This window comes from Mixophyes fleayi, chromosome 5, assembly GCF_038048845.1.
Source record: "Mixophyes fleayi isolate aMixFle1 chromosome 5, aMixFle1.hap1, whole genome shotgun sequence".
In the NCBI taxonomy this organism is placed as follows: Eukaryota; Metazoa; Chordata; class Amphibia; order Anura; family Limnodynastidae; genus Mixophyes; species Mixophyes fleayi.
In genome coordinates, this window is record NC_134406.1 from 56,501,976 (window position 1) to 56,521,765 (window position 19,790).

Sequence of the window (19,790 nt, forward strand, 5' to 3'; positions counted from 1 at the left end):
AACCCAAAAAAACCCCAAAAACATACAAGTCTGTATTCCTGGGGAAACTGTCCAATCCAGAACTCAGTCAACCCTATTAGAGTGGGTAGCTTTACAAAATAGTCTGCAAACTCTTAATCAGGAAGTCATGAAGTACCTTTCACACAGTTTCAGATTTGAAGAGGCTCAACAAGTTTGTCTATACCAGGCACTTTTACATGGAATGTATGAATTATTTTCCTTATGCCCACAGAAAAGCAGATTTTCTCACATCCATAAACCTTCACAAAGCATATTTTCATATCAAACATGACAGGAAAGTCCCCAAGTTCTGGACCATGGGCGATCACTACCAGTTGACCTACCTTTTGGTCTGGCAAGAACTTATACCAGGGTGCCCTGGAGGCCAAATAAAGTTAGGAGTCATGATATGGCTCTGTTTTGATTGACAATGTGCTCCAAACTCTCCCAAAACAATGCTATTATAGACCAGCACAAGCGATATCCTTTCTGTAAGAATATGACTGGATTGTGAACAGGACAAAAAGTCATCTTTTACCATCACAACAAATAACGTCTTGGGGGGGGGGGGGGGGTTCAGATAAACACCATACAGAACAAAAGCATCCTTTGTGGTTCCCTAGTGTTCAACATGCTCATGTCCTTATGAACCCCTTTGCAAGGGGTTTCTCACCACTAAGGTGGTGTTTTTAACGCAGTTACAGATGCTCAGAGTTGGAGAATTATAGGCACTGTGGCGTAAGAAACCCTTTCTGATTATCTATGCAGATAAAAGTGGAAATTTAATCCAACATGTCTGCCAAAATTAGTATCTATATTTCACATTATTCAGGAGCATGTGCTCTCATCTTTTGGTCCACAACCTAGTGATGAAAAAGAAAACTGCGCTCTGTAAAGGCAGTATCCATATATTTAATTAAGTACAGAAGCATTTAGGAACATGGAATTCCTCCTTGTGCTTTTGTACAGAATATTAGTGTGGCCCTGATCTGATCCATCTGGAAATGTCTTGTTTAGAAGCAATCATACAGGCATACAAGATGAATGGGCATAGTGAGCCACTGATACTGAAAGCCTTCTCAACACAAGCATCAGTAACATCTTGGGCAAGAAGTTCTCAGACTTCAGCGACAGCTTTGCAAAGCAGCTGGATGGATATGTATCCACATCATCTTGAGTCATCATCATCATCTGGATGTCTTATAATCTACCTTTGGGGGTAAATTTATCAAGCTGAAAGTGGAGATGTTACCTATAGTAACCAGATTCTAGCTGACATTTTGTAGAATGTACTAAACAAATAACTAGAATCGGATTGGTAGCTATAGGCAACATCTCCACTTTTTCAAACCCGCAGCTTGATAAATTTACCTCTTAGTTTGGGATACATTCTCCACACAGCCACTGAATTCATGATTTTGCAGCATATGTAGCTGTAGATTTGTGCCTTAGAGCCCTCCCCCCCCACTATATTGCTTGGGTAATTTCCATTGTAATGGCTACCATAAAGGATTGAAGAGGAACAAAAATGTGTAGTTACTGTTTATTCTTTGAAATACTCCATGGCTGCCCAGTTTCCCACCCATGCTGATGTTTAGGTTTCTCAGAGAAAGTGTGTGAATATATATTTTACACACACGTAATAAATAATATACACATTGTGTGCTCCAATGGTATTTGTATATGATATAGTTCTAGCACAATTTTGTTTTTTGTTTAGGTTTTTGTTAGCAGTTGTAAAGTACACCCAGTTTTGTATAAACTGCACCATTTTCCTGCACTCAAATTCTGAAGCTGGCTCCTAGATTTTGGACAAACTTGCTGAGGCCTAACAGATAATCTCCCCCCCCCCCAACACACACACACTTTAATTTTAACAAAAAGAAGGACAACCACCAAAGGTTAGGAGTTAAACTCTTTATTCCATTCAGAGGCATCTGGCAAGTGGAGCTGCTTGGGGGCACATTACAGATGAAAAATGATCCATGCTTTGCAGATATTAAATTCATTTACAGTATTACTTTCTACTGTATCTATTGCCAAAATACTCCAAGTTACCAAGTCTCAATTGAAAATAACATGATTACCACACGAACAGTCTAGAAATTTAAAGAGATATGACAGTATTTAAATCAGCAGATGTAAATGCAGCACCTATCTGTAACATAAAAATCCATGGAAAATAATCAAGTTATGTCTGCTTCAACATGTTAAGAAAAAGAAAGTTGGGTCTATACTTAGGCCTCAACAAAAGTTTAATGTTATTTTTAACAACTTTTCATAGTTCTGTATTTTAATCAATGTAAGAAAAATTCTAAACACTTAATGAAGTCACTCTTGTCAAGAAAAAAAAAAATATTCAGGTTTCTCTCAAACTACAACATAGGTTCTGAGTTATTTATTTTATCCAAATTAGTAAGATATAGTGGAAGAATAATAAGAAAGAAAACACTTTAGACCATTTCCAAAAAAGTAAGAAAAAGAAAAAAAAAAAAAAAGATCTAATCTGTACAACAATGATCTTTGGGAAATTATCTATTCTATGTAGAAATGCCTCTATTTCAATATGAATCTAAGAGGTAGATCAACAAAATGATGAAACAAATGGTTTTTGCTAGTTGTGCCCCTCAAATCAGTGCAGCATGGTGATTGTGATCATCTCATGCACAAAAACATCACAAAAAAAAAATAAAAAAAAAATAAAGGTTCAGAGGTAAATCGCATGGCTCTGTTAAGACCACACATACACACACACAGCAGTCTTTATGCACCATGTGTCGCCACATTTTCAAAACTGAGGTAGACTGAAGTTTATTGTAGAAACTTGAATGTGTAAATATTACCACAATCATCATTCAAATTACATTCTGAAATTAAAAGAATTTGGTAGCTTTCCTTTTATCCCTGCCTTTTGATTTCTTTATCCGCTTATACCCTTGGGTCTGCCAGAAGCATGTAGTAAGTTGCCTACTTGCTACTGGCAGCTGAAGAGTTTATGGTTGGTTGCAAAAAATAAGAAGTGTGCATAAACCCTGCTGTATCTATTTCAAACCAGAATAGACGGTTGTATTCAGCTTTAAACCTTCCAAGTGGCTTTGTGTGGCCCTTTTTTTTTTTCTTTTTTTTTTTACTGCGGCTGGATATGTAAACGTAAGCCTTTCGTTATCAATTGTGTGATCAAACAAAATGTTTAACCATCCCCCGTTCCCTCTACCCCAGTCATGGTAACCGAACATAATATGTATTAATCCGATGGGAAGCATCAATTGATGGTTATGAAAAATAAAATTAAAAAAGGAAATATATTTATATATTTTATATATATATATTTATGCTCCCATAGATCAAGTATGTTTTTTTTGTTTTTTTTTTTTACTTTTTTTTTTTTGTTTACCAAACTGATGAAGCTTGCTCTTTGAACAGAATGGCAAAGTTCAAACGGGCTGCAAATGTTTAAATGTAGCATTATTTAGGTAGTGATGGTCAAAGGCACAAAGGGTTCAATTGCATTCAACCAAGCAGCACAAAAAAAAAAAAAAAAAAAAATTAAACTAGAAAATATTAAAAAAAATAAACCAAATAAAAAACAAAAACTCCAGTCTTATAGCATCCTAAAAATATATTCCCCAAACCCAGCTGGCCTCTTTCCATCACTTCCTTGTGTCATATTCCCAGAAAAAAGTACCGTCAAACTTTTTTTCATCTCATAGTAAAGTAAAAATAAACGGCATTGCTGCTATCTGTATGGTGACGCCTTTCTATATTTTCTATTTTTGAACATTCACTGAATTTTGTAGCAAAATGATGTTGTGGAAGGCCTCAGGGAAACCAAGGCAACTTCCCCATCTTTTACTCCCATCAGCCAGCAGCTAGCAGATGCATTCTCTGACCAAATATTTCAGCTCTTCTAGCTGGCAGCTGATATTTTATTTTTATTAAAAAAATAAAATGCTCAAGAACTATTAGCTTTATAAAGTATACAAAATACCAAAACAATTTAAAATAAAAAAAAAATAAAATAAAATAAAAGCAAAAAAGGAACAATTTCTTATTGAGGTACTAAATGCCTGAGGTAGTTTAGTAAAATGCATATTCATCTTTTTATGCCCTGGCCAACACCTTTCTACACTTCCCTTAGGTTATTCATGGCAGTGTTAAGTAAAAATGCAACCAAATTAAAAAAATGCCACTTGTTCAACACTGGGACTAACACTTAATCTCATCAATATCCTTTAACACTATCCCACCAATAATCCCACCCTCTACTATTTAGTTTTTTCTTTTTACTACAACTGGACGTATAAAGAGCAATGCCTTTTCTTTTTGAACCAGATAACTCATAAGAGAAAGCTTCATTAAATAAAGTTCTAAAATTGTTGGGGGAATAAGAACAATAAAAAAAAAAAAAAAAAAAGACTAACAAGGTTTATGTTAAACTTGTGAGAATAGATCAAAAGGGAAGTGAAGGGGTCCTTATTTTTTTCGCTTTTCTTTTTCCTTTTTTTTCTCTTTTTTTTGTATTTTTTTTTTTTTAAAGCTGGGTTTCAAAAGTTTGATAGCCTAAATAATACATTCTCAGAGACAGTTTTAATTGTTGCCTGGTCCTCAAACAGGTGACAAGCTAGTTGGCATTTTGTAACCAGTTAGCAGTGACAGGCATGGGGTGCCTGCCAATAATGCAGTCTGTCTTTGGTCTGGCATCTGTCTCTGAAGGGCCATTTTCCTGAACCTTTATTTTCTTCTTGGCTGGGGCTGTCCACTTTGCGCCGTCTTCTGCTGTTGCTGCTGCTGTCTTCTTACCTGAGCCAAAATTTCCTGAATTTTTCTCTGTGCAAGCTGTACAAAAAAAAAAATAAGGCAAATAAATAGATATATACATAAATGAACCACTGAGGCGAACACCATATTTTTGCCCCATTAGAAGTTTCAGTGTAGAGGCATGTTAAGATTTAGGCTTTACATATATATATACCTGGCTTGCATAAAAGTGGCCTGTTATTTTAACCACCACTTGATCGTTTTCATCTGGGGTTTGATCACGGGGCACCACAACTTCTGCACTTGTTAGATTTTGAAGCTCATTAACCTGGAAAGAGATAAAATTATAAAAAAAAAAAAAAAAAAAAGCAACCAACAAAATCTGAACATGTTATAATATTTCATTTACCAAAACACTAAGTATACCAGGAAAAAAACGGTCTTTGTTTGACAATTACAAATCATAGCTATAATTTTCTTCTCTCTGTAAAAGACATGAACATTTGGGTTCATGCATCTTCACAATTCACCAAGATTGCAGACAAGGGCAGATCAAATTCAATGTAAGATGATTAGTGTTAAAAATATATCTATAGAGCTAGAATGTTAGGGGACACTACTTAATTCTGATGGTGAACCAATCCTGCCAGACAGTGCACACCACATGACACCATGAGATTTCCTTCATCAGGGCAGTCTTAGAAATAAACATTCACATATTGAGCCAACTCCATGGGATGTTCCCCAGACGTGGTATGAATAAAATTGTGGCCCTAACTGTACACCTGAAGTTGCCATCTTGCCTGCACAAGTGGTATGCACCAGGGCCAAAAGGAACAAACTATATCAGAGACCCTTTAGAATAGCACACTGATCTGGAATGGCCTCTAGTAGTGTCAGGGAAGAAACTTGTCTATGGGATGTGAACCAGCTCACATAGGAATCTATTAAGCGTTGACACCGTATGGTTGAATATATGGTCTATAAGGCTCCCACTTCACCCCATATAATCTCAATGTGTGGCATACAGAAGCAGGTATAGAGCCTTATTTAGAAAATAAGAGAATGCCAAAAACAGAATGAGGCACAAAACGAGATGCATCTGCTGAGAGATGCAGGTGTGTTTTTATGACCATTACGGTGTCTTCAAGTACCCGCTAACTTTAGGCGCAATAGAGTTTGAAGCAAATAAAAGTATGCAAGTTTACACCTGGACAAACCATGATGTAGGGAACGGCAGACGTGAAGACCCAACTTGTTTACATGCATGGGAAATCCTACAGCTTTCACAACAAGCTTCATGTTTACCCTGGAATTTAGAAGTTCTCCAGGATACGCCTCTTTTCAACTCAATCTGTACACAATTTTAGATATACCAGTAACCACAGCTGCCTATTTATGCTGCCCTTTAGGTCTTAATGCTCTGGTTTATGACTGCAGACAGGAGTGGGTTAGGGGAGGAGTGGAGGGTTAGGTAGCGTGGAAAGTGGTACAAGTGCACAAATTGTATTTCCATCACATTTTCCCCACTTTCCAGCAAGATTAGTCTCCCATTCTGTACTATATATATTAAAAATCTACCTCTAGCCACACATACTTATTTAATACTTATATATAACATACAGTTTTTCCTCCTTTGCCAATAACACGTCCAGCAGCATAAGATGGCACTTTAATATGAGCCTCAAGTTTAACCTCCTCCTTAGGTCCGAAAAAGTTTTCTTCTTTAAGTTTACCATAAATCCTTCCTTGTGCCTGCAGACAAAAATCAAATTATTTTACTAGCATTCCATAGCATCATAAACACAATTATAAATGATGATTTTTTTTTTTTAACTCAATATTTAATTGATATAAAGGTGTGGGGATTATTTAATTTACTCTAGTTAGCAAGCCTGTCATTTCATTAGTTTTCAACTATTTTATGCATCTGTATATTAAAAAACTTGCAAGCAAAAATTTCCTGTTCTTGTGAAAGAATATTTGGGTTTTAAAAGAAAATGTGCTTATGATACAAAGTGTAGAAGATCTCCCCTCAGTTGGTATTTGTCCAAAGCTTGTGATGTCAAAGTATTTTTAATCTGGGATTTTCAGGTCATGTGACTGTCTAGACTGAAAGCAGACAGATGACCGAGATGTTACAAAGAAGTGATGGGAAGGGGAGCTTCTGGATGGAAAGGGAGTCTTATTTTATGGAATAAAAAAGTGTGGCGATACAAGACTTTGCAGCAATGAGAGTGAAAAGTATCATTGGACTATATTGGGTTCTGCAGTAGCAGAACCAATGATATTGTTCCAGAGGCAACTAAAGTAAACATGAACAAATCTGAATGGCTGGCCTGACCCATTCTGCATAGTCCTGTGTACCCTCAGACACTTTCAAGAGCCTATAAAACAGAAATACTCTCCACAAACGTTTATGAGACTGTGCAGGAACTTCTACCATGTAGATGTCTATTGGTTACTTTATATATACACCTACTTTAAACTGGGCTTCTGGTGGTCCAGTAATGATCACCATCCTCAGTTTGGCATCTGGTCCCTCTGCTGGAGCAATCTGAAACAAACCACACACACGCCATTGTTACAATTTTAGTTGTAGAAAAGGTGAGAATAGTCAAGAGTGAGGGCAGTGGGGTACCTTGATGGAGGCTCCTGCAAAACGTGAGAGCTGCTTTATGTGCTGTCCTTGCTTGCCAATAATTGCTCCTACAGCTAATGCTGGTATGAAGAGATGCACTGTTTCGGATTCTGGTTGTTGCTGCAAGTAAAGTATGAAAGTCTCAGCCAATGGACAGTCACATGGATACATTTTGCGAGGTGGTGGGGAGCAATTGAGAGTAGGAAATTGTTTTGCCCTCACTGTATCCTCTACAACTAATTTCAAGTAGAGAATGTGGTGATACACATGTACACGACAGAGATCTTAACACAGACAGACACGTAGCCATTACTGTGTTCTTAAAGCCCCATTCTAAATACTTGTCTGCAATGCACTTACATTACCTACCACACTACCAAAGCACAAATGTATACTCATCTGTACTTGATGGGCTTAGTTTAGGAGTACTGCTGTCACCAATTCACTGTTCCCCACTACTTACCCCAAACGGTGGATAAGAAGTAGAGGTCGTAGGTGAAGGCACCCCAACTGAAGGAGGTGGCATGCCTGAAGAGGAAGGTGGGAAAAGGCCCAATGCATTCAGGTTTAAACCAGGGATCAAATGAGCTTGTAGCTGTAGGAGGGCAAAATACAAATAAATACAATCTTAGAATTTTATAAATTACTATAACATGATGCAGAACATACTATTCATCCCAAATGTCTAATTGTGTAAATGTAAACTAAAGGCTGTCTAAATACCACACACAAAAATGTGTTTTCCTTCAGGGGCTTTCAAGTTTGACATACGCAGAGTCTTCAGTTGTACTGGCTGAAGGACAGGCCTCTGCATATAGTATTAACCTTTGTTCCGAGTGACTCATTGATACACTTGTATTCTATAACACAACGCTGATACTATGACGTAAGCTGCACTCAACTATGCTCAAGCCAGTCAGCACGGAATGCTGCTCATCTGTTTAAGGCCTATTCATGACCCCATGATCTGGCAAACTCCACCACAATGTGAGGGCAGCATTGACTAAAACAGAAACAAAGGACTGCTCCTGATGGAGGATTGGCCCTCAATGTACACAACCATTCCTAGTGAATACAAGATGGACCAAGAAAATAAAAAAGCATACATGTAATTTTCAAGGGTTTTTCCTGCACAGAAAACGAAGGTCAATGTGCATTCAGGGACTGTTCTCCAAAGGATCTCATTGATACACATGTTTTGTTTGCCAAAACTTTGCTCACAACCTGGAGGATCAACTCATGCTACAAGATGGGACAAACACTTGTCCATCAGGCCTTAGATAGCTCACTTAATTTAGTTTGCATATATGGAAATCTGCATTTCATAACAAACCCGGAACACCGTAAGAAGAATACCATACATATAAAACACTAGTAATGACGTTAAAAAACGGAGTAGCAGTTGTAATTGTATTGCAGTTATAGTAAACTTTTTTTTAATACAGTATGATTAAGCATATCTTAAGTCACAAATATGTATGTAAAAATTCCCAAAAGTATTAAAGCAAGATTATATTGTATGCACACTTGTTATGTAGATAATGCTGGCCACAGAGTAAAATTGCCTAAACTATGGGACTGGTTGGTCAGACATGCTTGCTAACGTGATCAACTGGTAATAATAATGGCATGTGTGATAAACTGACCACACCCAGTTGGTTTGGGTTCAGAGCTGCAAGATGCTCACTACAATTTTGTATAATAGTCTACATGGCAGTCAATGTATTGTAACCACCAGCCAAATCTTCAAATATTCTGTGTGTAGCTCTGATCTGCACAGCTTAACTTTTTGATATACGCCCTATCTACAAGCATAATTCTTTGTATAAGCTCAGAATAAAATATTTTAAATTCTGGTTTATTAGAAGGCTCACTTTGTCCTTTTAATTTTATTTGTTGGTTTTATTAAAAACCCAAAAAAAACACAAGTGTTTACAGTTTCCTCTTTGAGGAAAAGAATGAACACTTTCCACTGTATTAGTTGAATTTTTACAGGAACTTTAAATACATTGCCAACAATTTAGCAGTTAACACTTTGCTATAGGCTGTTTAGAAGGGAAAGAAAGGTGGTGGTCCATACTAAACTATTGGGAGAGCCTACAGATAACATCCAGGGAGGAAGGGGAGCATGCACATTAGGATATCCACACAGATCAATCCCTAAACAAAGCGCTTGATACAAATCAGACATGATTATATTTAAGCTGACTGGGCAGGCAAATATACAGTAACTGCCCTTAGTCAGAAATTAAATTAAGAGGGATCACAAGGTTGAAATTGGGTCAATTCAACAGATTTGCTGCCAGCACACACCACTCGCCTAACCCCTACTATAGCATAATAAACTTGTACAAGCTTGCCAAGGAAGGGGTTAAAGAAGATTTCTGCAGCAAGATTAGTACTCTAGCAAGTTAGAATCTGGAGCATCATTCCATTCAGGGTGGATCATTTCCGTCTCAGCTTCATGCTAAACTCTGTATAAGGTTATAGGAATACATTTCCGTCCTCCCACCCAGATTATGCCGATCACTTACATTCATAGCCGCAATATCATTTTCATAGGACTCCCTAATTTTCTTCATTATTTCCTCCTCTGCTTTGGCACATGCCTCAATGCTGCCTTTTACAGTTATAGTCCGCTCAGGATTATAGAGTGTCAAATCTTGGAGTCTAGGGCCATGAAAGATAAAAATGGTAAGAGTCCGACACAAGTTACGTCATGAACAACAGGCGTCCACTGGCGCTCGAGCAACTTACGGCGATATCGTGATTTTTGTATCGGTGTCCTGCTCGATTTTCTTCAGGTTTCTCCCTTCTTTGCCAATGAGCCGGCCCACAAAGTTGTTATGAGCTAGTATTTTCAAGGGGATTTCTTCAGTGCTATAAAAGCAAACATTTTCTACAGTTAGTATAGGTCAAGCTGTAAGGCAGTGGGACTGTCTAGTCTACATTTACATGGATAAAAAGTGCACACCTAGGAGGGGATGGTTCTTAGTAACAAACACACACAACCTATTTGTGGTGTAATATAAAAAAAAAAAAAAAAAAAAAAAGGGCTGGTTGGCTTTAAATGACCCATACTACATGTGCTGCAAAATAATAGCCACATTTAACGCCACTAACCGCTGCCTCTGCATAAGATAACATTTCTCTGCATTTTGGAGGTTGGAATATGAGCATTACATGGACCACCTCCAGAACCCCTCCCCCCCCCCCCCAAAAAAAAACACACAAAAAAAAACACAATAGATTAACATTTTAAAAGTTCGGTCCTATTTCTCATTAACACTGGGTCCTGAATTATTATACATACTTCATAAATTTCTCTCTGGCACACGGGTTGGTTTTGCCAACAAACAGAATATGTCTAAGTGACTCACAAAGCCGACTCGCAGGTTACACGTAAAGTATGCTATACTTACAATTTGGTATCCTGAGCTTCCTTCTGCATGATCTCCATAATTATTTTACAAGCTGTTGAACAACCTTCGGGAGTTGAGTGGATGGTAATTGGTTTCTCTGCAGCTCCGGCATTTTCTTTACGGTGAATATCAATTCTGGAAGAAAGAATGAATAGCAGATAAGCGTTTGCCTATTCAGTGTTTGCATTTTAAACAGACTACACATTTGCCAGTTGGTATAACACTGCATGGCCTACATAACAGTGCACTTCCCAGCTACTATCACTCTCAGTTGTGTCAGCTATTTTGGGAGCTGAACCAATATTCATGAGGAGGTAGACTAGCAATACAGGACTTTGTGATGCCACCACAGCAATGATACTAAACTGTTAGGCGTATTTTTGATACAGCCCACAAAACTGCTCCCTTCATTGTGTGTAGACAACAAGTATATAAAACATCAAGTATAAAAGTTCCAAGATGTCTGGGTTTCATATATAAAATAAAGTAAAAAGCCCCTAGCAAAGCAGGCAGGAGGGACAAGTACATGTAATTTAGCTGAACAGTTTATAAAAAGGTTTTCCAGGTTTGAGAGATCTGAAGCATGCATATTGTGTGGCCATGTATATACATATAACCATAGGGAAATTAAAAAAACAAAAACAAAAAAAAAAAAAAAAAACGCAAAAAAACAACCCCAACACAACTTACTTTGACTGAGTCTGTTTAGTAATATTTCTGATGGTGGCCCCTTCTTTTCCGATTATTGCCCCTACGAACTGCGTGGGAACCAGCATGCGCAACGGAACCTCGGACTGAGGTTTAGGTCTCGCAGCAGCACCAGGGGACCCCTGCCTGGGGGGTCCCCTTTGCCCAAACCCACGCCTCCCTTGAGGATGTGGCTGCTGCGGCTGAGGCTGTAGCTGCTGGGTGGGAGCTTGTTGTGTGGCCATCTCATCAGGAATGTAAGTCACCTTAAGGGAATAGTTTTCAAGCTGATAGCCGTTCAGTTTTTCAAGGCCCCTGGTTTTGAAATGGAAAAAAGCAGGGGGAGAAAGTTACATTTTAATTTAACAGCATAGTATAAAAACAGCTTTTGTTTGTGTAAGGAGAAATAAATAAATAAATAAATAGATGTTTGCACTGGGCAACCACACAGAATATGTGTAATACCCCATTCATCGTGCCCCAAAAACCCGGGTTTTAGCCGGGGCAAGCTCAGACGACCCGGGTTTAGGCACAGTATGAATGGCGTTAGTGAATATTTCCAGGTCTGAAGACCCAGGACTTTTGGTGGGGTAATTCCCGCATGGACCCTAGTTAGCCTGCAGTATGAATGGTGATACCCGGGTCTCACAGAAAGAAGCTGATTGGGTGTCTGGGACGCTGGAGGATAGCATCATCGTTAACACTGACACACCGTGGAATAAAACACAATAAAACATGAACTCCGGGTTACTCAAAAGTGACTCGTCGGCCATGAACAGCAATGCTCTGAAGTCACCAACCATTTTGACCTCATCTTTGTGTGCAAAAAAAACCCCCCCAAAAAAAACAGTCCCCTTAAAATGACCTCAGTATTTCTCAGCCAATGAAAGCTCCTCTTGTGATGACTCACACTTATTGCCAGAGCAGACCAGTGTTCAGCATGAATGGGGTCGACCCAAGAAATTCCCGGGTCCAAGGTGCAGTGTGAATGGGGTCTCTGGGCTGGGACGCTCTTTGCCTCGGCAAAAACCCAGCTTGGAAAAACCCGGGAAATTGCAGGGGCGGCAGTATGAAAGTGGTATATCTTTGCTGCCAGCTCTTTGCCTTAACTTTTATTCCCACCTGTATTACAATAATGTTTGCAGAGTGACCTTTCCTGTGTTTTATATTTCTTTATTATAACTAATACACTATTCTTTGTATTTTGCATGTGGTAATTCAATACCTTACCTTTGTATAATGCAAACAAGGAAACAGTTTATAAAAGGCTTTAGATAAGTAATTTTAAGCTTCCATATTTGGCTTTATGTCCATAAAGAGATTTGGCTTCACACTAAACAATTTAGAAAGAATAGTATTAAAAAGATCAGGTTTTCATCATAAATCAGATTTTAAGTGGTGCACAAACCTGTATATCTAGGAAGCCATTTATATTTGAAACAAGCATGTTCCAAACGGAGGAAGAAAACGAGACCTTCACCAACACATGCCCTCAAATGCATTTACAAAAAGCATGTGAAAATCCATTTGACAACTTTGAAATAACCAAAATGGTGCACAGCCCCTTTTGAACAGTTCTCTAATGTTGGACTCTTGGAACCATTTACTTTCATAAACAGCTGAGCAATATTTTCAGGCCAGCCACAAGGTGGCAGAATACTCAATGAAATGCTGTCACTTTATACGGCAGCAGTGATAAAACGAATGGAGATTGATTATACGCTTTGCTGGCAGATTCATTGTTTTAATGCAATACGATTGGGAGACATTGTGAACATTGGTAGTTCGCGTCAGGTGAATAGTCTTTTATAGTATGGTGAGAATATTTTTATTCAGGGGCAACCAAAATTGTAGCTCTACTGAGAGCTCATTAGTTTTGTCTTTACTAAACAACAAATGTCAGTCACCTAGTGAAACCACTAGTTAAATGCATTTCCTGAAGATTTGGTTAGCACAAGGTTTCGAGTTTAGCCACCTCTAAAACAGTTATTGCAGCTTACACAAATGCCAATAAAATAAAATTCTATAGTGTGAGAATTTGATTAATAAATTAAACTACAAATTTCCCACTGTATACCAGGCAGATTTCTACACAAAAATAAGACTGGACCTTTTAAGCAACCGTGCATTCAACTAGTCTCACGTGTACATTTTATAGATATGTGTATGAAGACTTTCACAGATGTGTGGTAAATAGTCAGAAACAGGGACTATACTTACTGTCTAGCGTGCTCCTTATTGGCATAAGTTACATTCACTACTGCAGTCTCCGTGTCAGTGTTCACTAGGTATAAAGAGAGAAACGCCATTATTCAATCCACTTCCCGTTTTTGTTAGCAATTAGCTAAAAGTTAATGTCATACCTTGCTCACAGTTTTCCACTGTCCCATATTGTGCTAAAAGACTGTCCAGTACCTTAGGAACACAAGATAAACAAGTGTTAAGCATCTAAACAAACATCAAAACCATGTTTACATACAACTTCTCTTAATGTTTAAATGTTATGGGATACATTCATTTTAAAAGACTATGGCTGGGCACACTACAGATCTTTGCTCTTCATCAGTCATAAACATCAGCTGAAGAGATTATGATGACTATGCAGTCATGATCTCCATAGAGTTTACACACACTGCAAAATGGAACGTAATCGTTCTATAGTGGAACAAGATTTTTATCTTGTGTTTAAAATAATCAAATTAAACGATATGATGTGCTCTGGAGCGATAATTGCTCATCATTGCAGTGTAAACACTAATACGATATCGGGCAGAATAGTCATTAATTGGGTGATTAGCCCAATAATCGGCTGAAAACAACCCTGTAGGGTATACCCAGCCTAAATGATTTATAGATGAGTCTCACAAATTATTTCATAGATTTCTACAATCAAATAAACAACTGGTCATACATAGCTGTCTTCATAATCATTGAACAAGCATAATTACGTCTAGTGTGCTCCCTTTCTTTTGATTAGCAAAATAAAATTCAAAGCATAACACCAAAAGAATTAAATCACACATGAAAAAAGGGCTGCCCAGTAAGCAGCCCAGCAAACGTACATGTAGTGTACACAGCACTTGGTCATATCACCCTGATGGATATACCACACTAAGAAAGGGTCTCAAAGAGAAAGGACTCACATTTTCCACCTATCTGTATCAAAGTATGTCAGTGTAGACCACTGCAATTAATACTGGTAGGTGGGTATGAGCTAGATAATTATCCTCTATAACCAATTCTTAAACAAAAACCTTTATGCCTGGAAGGCAAGAAAGGCATCACCTATAGGACAAAAATGCAATGATAAGCAGGGCAAAGGGTGGATTTAATACAACGTGCAAGGCCACAGCTGTCTTAAGAAAGGCTGTACAATAGACAAACTTCTATGCAAAAAATGGAAAGATCAAGCACAAGATTTCCTAAGTACAGCAGAGGAGTCCCCTACTGGAGATAACCAGTGCCAAGCGTATTTAATACCCACTTATGGACTCAGTTTAAAAATAAGAAGGAGGGGGGGGTGTCGTCCAAGTTTCAAGCAACATGGAATTAAAAAAAAATAATATACAAATGGGAATCAGGTGCAAAATGTTTCAACTTCATTATGTTGGAGAAGCTCAGCAATAAACCTAAAAACATTTTGAAGACCTGCATGTGCCAACTATATTTTGGGATTTATTCTCTTCCACTGACAAAGCATTTCACATGTTACCGATTATGTGGTGTAAACACAATTACCCAAACTGCTGAAAACCTAGAATGTACTCAGTGCTTCCTACATCACTAATGACCAGGCAAAGGTGAAGGTGAGCTGAAGAATGTATACTACTGTTGGATCTGAAGCAGGAGTGGCTGACCTTGCATTCTTTGTGCATTGTATGGATCAGCCAGCAGCAAGGTGCTTAGCAGTAATCCAGTGCAAGGGTTTGCACAGTGTTTCACATGAAATTCCATTATCTGCTGGATTTCGAACACCACACAGACCTTTGTGGTTCGGAAAGGTGCTCAAAAAGTAACCCAAGAGTGGGATCAAGCAAAACTCGCTTATAGCTAGGTGAAATAACTAAACAAAAAGAATAGATTACATTTGTTTCTCTTCGCTAGTGCCACAAACCAATTACATTAGGTGCAGCAAATATTGGAGCTCTGAGCAAAAACAAAAAAAACAAAAAACAAACCCATTTTAACTGCACAGCCAAAAAGCACAAATTAATTCATGCACTAGGTCTGTACTTTCTTGCTTTTTTCTGTGCGGTGTGTTCCCATACATTATTTTTGTCTGTGCACTCATCATAGTTGGCACAGTACAAGGATAAACTGATCCCTAGTTTGGGGTATTTTAAATAGGGTTTTATTCACATCTCCTTCTCTAGTTCTGTTGGGTATTTTATTTAAATTAGCCCTAAAAAGTAGGCCTCAATTATCTATTTTAAGACCATATCTTCTACTAGACAAGGTTATTGGAACAAAAGCTGGTTGCTACATTTGAAGACTGCTGCATGGCGCAGGAGATGGTTAGAGCCAGTGCCTATCACCTCTTCTCCATTGGCCGTCAACCACCAGCTAGCAACAAAGTCCAGTAAACTCTGCATTGTCAACAGCAGGTTACTTGGGCTGAAGTAGTGGTAACTGGTCATATTAAATTTTTATGCTTAATATGACCATAGTTTTCAGCCCTTCTGCTCCACGGGAGGTTTCTGTCCTACCTGAGCACACCTTATATTGTAGTAAGCCAGATTCAAATAAAAAATGATTTAATGCAGCATACAATGGTTTTGCATCACTACTTCTTCCTCCCCCCCTTAACCTTCCCTTGCTTAATGCATTTTTTTTTTATTTGACCCAAGAAATTCTCTAAACTGTAGAAAATAGCTTTTCCTCACTAGAATAGTACAGTTGTCACTTAATCTCTAATTTCACAAAACATTCTCCTCTAAATGCTTTGGTCTCAAACAGAGAAAATATTGTGCTGAATAATAATAATAATAATAATCAACAACTAAAATACACACACACACATATATACATTATATATATATATATATATATATATATATATATATATATATATATATATATATATATATATATATATATATATATATATATACACATATACACATATACACATACATATACACATACATATACACATACATATACACACACACGAGAACACACTAGTATACAAATTTAACAGTTTGCATCCTAATTGTGGTTGAAAATAAAAAACCCCAACAAAAATAGATCCACATAGTAGTTACTCTAGAATGAGTGGGCTATTAATATATGTGTGTGCTTGTGTTGGTGAAGGGGGAATATTTACTGCCCTCTCACTACAAAATATCAGTCTCAAAAGATACTATTTTCCAGCCTCCAGTTCCTCTGAAATATGCACCTTTACTAAAGATTCGAGAGTGTAACAATGTAGATATTCATATCAGCTGCCCAACTTTTTGGTGTGTGCATATAGGGAAGCAGTAAACACACTAAATAAAGGCTACCTCAAAACTGAATATCATTCTTCTGAAACTGTTCCATACATAGTCAGGTCTTAAATTAAATTGATGCATTTCACTGGTGTAAAATCTGTAACTAAACTTGGTCAGATCATAGTATAGGCACGCAAAAAAACGCAATATTGCTGCCAGTAACTGACAGTGTTCAGATTTCCACAAATACTAGTGCATCTTTCATGTCTCCACCTCCATTATTAAGCTCTGTTCATTGTGATTGGATATCTTATATTTGATTGTATGACAGTCACTATCCCTTGTATAGGTATAACTTAAGTTTATTACAGTTAAAATTAAAGAAAAAAACAAAAAAAAGCTGCAGTGATGAAAACATTGTACAAATTGGGCACGAGCACATCTAAAACTGCGCTGTGTAGATTCAAAAGAAGATTCTCCCTGATCTTCTCTCCACTCCAAATATAGTGACATATTAGCTTCTCTGCATTAAGCTAGTGTTTGCATTGTCTGTTCATATCCTGATTATCAGTTACACAACTACGATAGCTAATAGATGGGAAACATGCAACTTAGTTTTAAAAGATTTAGAAAATTGATAACCTGACAATTCCTAAATAGTTACATAGACCCCATGTATAGAGTTCATCAAGTCTCAGGAAGAATTTTCCATCTATTTTCAAATGACTTTATGCTCCTTAAATAAATGAAGGAAAAAGTTAAGGGGAATTCAGGGTCAGTTTCTGCCCTAATGAACACTGCCTTACAGTAGTGTACTGTAGAGGGGGCAGAGTAGTATGTGAATATGACCACAAGAGAATACGTCTGCAGCTTTTCCCAATCAAATTAGAATTCTACATCCATATCGGGAATAAATTAAGTTAAATGTTTTAAAACCAGTGTTATTTGCTAATCAGAATTTTTGCTGTTCCACTACAGCACACACTGTATTCCTATAACTTTGCTTACAGTGGACCAGTTTCAATAAAAATGTAATTTGCAAAACACTAATTATTCTTTAAATAAAAATCACAAATTGTGCATAATAAAAAATACACCACAAACACGCCAATTAACTAATTTTACAAATTTTCAACTTACAAAAACTAACCAATTGCATTTTAGACTAGCCACAAATGTGTCATGCATGGAAAGAAATCTTCAAATGTTTCAATATTGCATCATACACCAGAACATTTTGATCCTTGGAGTGTTCCAAAAGAGTAAACAGACCAAAATAAGATTCTTTGTAAATTACCAAAAGATTAGCCTACTTTATTACTTTCTCCTGCATGATGAGCATTATCATAGTGTTAAGGCTATAGACCAATGTTTTTTCAAACCAGATATCCAGATAGGGAGTAAATATGCCATTACTATAAACAGTGTTGTAACCCTAGTTATGAAGACTGTTGCCAGTAATGAAGCAGCTGTTTGCAACAGTGTTATATCCATTGCATCTACTAAGTTACACATGGCCAAAAGGGACACATTTCTACCTATATTCTGCAGCAGTCTCAATACCAAAATATTTGCATATATTTTTTGGTCTTGAATGCCGAGGTGGGCATCACTCATCTCACTGTATATTGAAATCAGCAGGGTAAATAAAATGTAGTTTAAAGTGTATTAGTATAACTGGTCAATATTACTAGACAATTCCATTATTCTGTGTGATCTTTTTACATTTTTGGGAAAGGGACTGTTAACTAGTTAGAAATAAGTAAGTGAGAAAATCTATTCATTCAATATTTTCCATGGGGAGAAGTATATGCAAGTGGAGATCAACAATGGATTTAAAGGACAGTTAAAATGGGAAACAATAAGTGTTGGTGGGGTAATGGTTAAGTACTTACACTTTTTAAATAGGATTGCAGATTTCAAATTAAACTAAGTTGCTACCAAATAAACAATGTGAAATTGTAGTCCAGTTGTAACAAAAGTATAAAATACTTTGAGCAAAGAGCCATAACCTTAACAGTCACTCTTGATACCAGAGATTGAGCAGATCCTGCCAGTTTCTATACAAAATTAGACCCGGTATAACCATTTTTACAGGTCAGTCTTGAGATAGTAAGCCCATCTGGTCAGTCAGACTTTGTCACTCAGTCTATAGGGGGAAAAGGAGGAATGGAGGGGTGGTCTTCCTGCACAGTTTATCTGGGTTTCCTTCTCACCATAAGTAACCAACTATTACTGACCACTTCTACTGGCGTCGCCTTGCCACCAGAGACTCGCCAATCGCAAATGCGAACTGCGCAATAGTTGTAAGTGAATTCGGCTCCCACCACTGGGCTCCTTTGAGATGGCCAGAACGGCTTACTTCTGAGGTAGCTGCTATAGCTGCTGCAATGCCTCATTGCTGTGGGTGGTACCTCTTGACCGCTTACCAAGGGTCAGAGAGTTGCAGGGTAGTGGGCAGAGCTTTGAAACAGATGCTGGGTTCAACACAGGACAGCTGGGGAACTGATTGGAGTGCAAGCTCTTATCTGGTACTGGTGATCATCCAACAGTTACAGATTGACTACCACCTTTCATAGTAAACTGTGCTCTTTTTATACAGGTTTTGCAGTCCTTTCCTGGCATTAGGTATCCTAGACCCCCTGATCCTCGCTGGCACCAAAAAGTCAGATTTTACATCAGCTACTTAACATCAGAATGTTATATATTCTCTAGACTTGGAGTGAACACAATTAAGCTTTAACAAAATTGACACCAATCTTTAATTTCCCAAATCACTTACGGTCACACATTATTCAGACAGGTTCTAGGACACAGAAAAGAAAGGTAACCGCCCCTTGTATTCAGGCT

At 37.6% G+C, this 19,790-nt stretch overlaps 1 protein-coding gene across 2 annotated transcripts in view; it reads right to left on the reverse strand.

Annotated features, from left to right (window-relative positions):
* Window positions 1–3,106: 3,106 nt before the first annotated feature.
* The window catches only part of IGF2BP3 (insulin like growth factor 2 mRNA binding protein 3), a 58,507-nt gene continuing 41,823 nt past the window's right edge, over window positions 3,107–19,790 (reverse strand). For both annotated transcript variants that reach the window (XM_075212228.1, XM_075212227.1), the window contains 12 exons: window positions 13,872–13,923; window positions 13,729–13,792; window positions 11,512–11,823; window positions 10,822–10,956; window positions 10,157–10,279; window positions 9,934–10,069; window positions 7,863–7,994; window positions 7,400–7,519; window positions 7,241–7,315; window positions 6,382–6,513; window positions 4,973–5,086; window positions 3,107–4,836 (listed from right to left, as the gene is read on the reverse strand). In XM_075212228.1, coding sequence (XP_075068329.1) covers window positions 4,732–4,836; window positions 4,973–5,086; window positions 6,382–6,513; window positions 7,241–7,315; window positions 7,400–7,519; window positions 7,863–7,994; window positions 9,934–10,069; window positions 10,157–10,279; window positions 10,822–10,956; window positions 11,512–11,823; window positions 13,729–13,792; window positions 13,872–13,923 — 1,500 coding nt within the window. In that variant the 3' untranslated portion in view covers window positions 3,107–4,731. The remainder of the gene's footprint in view (window positions 4,837–4,972; window positions 5,087–6,381; window positions 6,514–7,240; window positions 7,316–7,399; window positions 7,520–7,862; window positions 7,995–9,933; window positions 10,070–10,156; window positions 10,280–10,821; window positions 10,957–11,511; window positions 11,824–13,728; window positions 13,793–13,871; window positions 13,924–19,790) is intronic.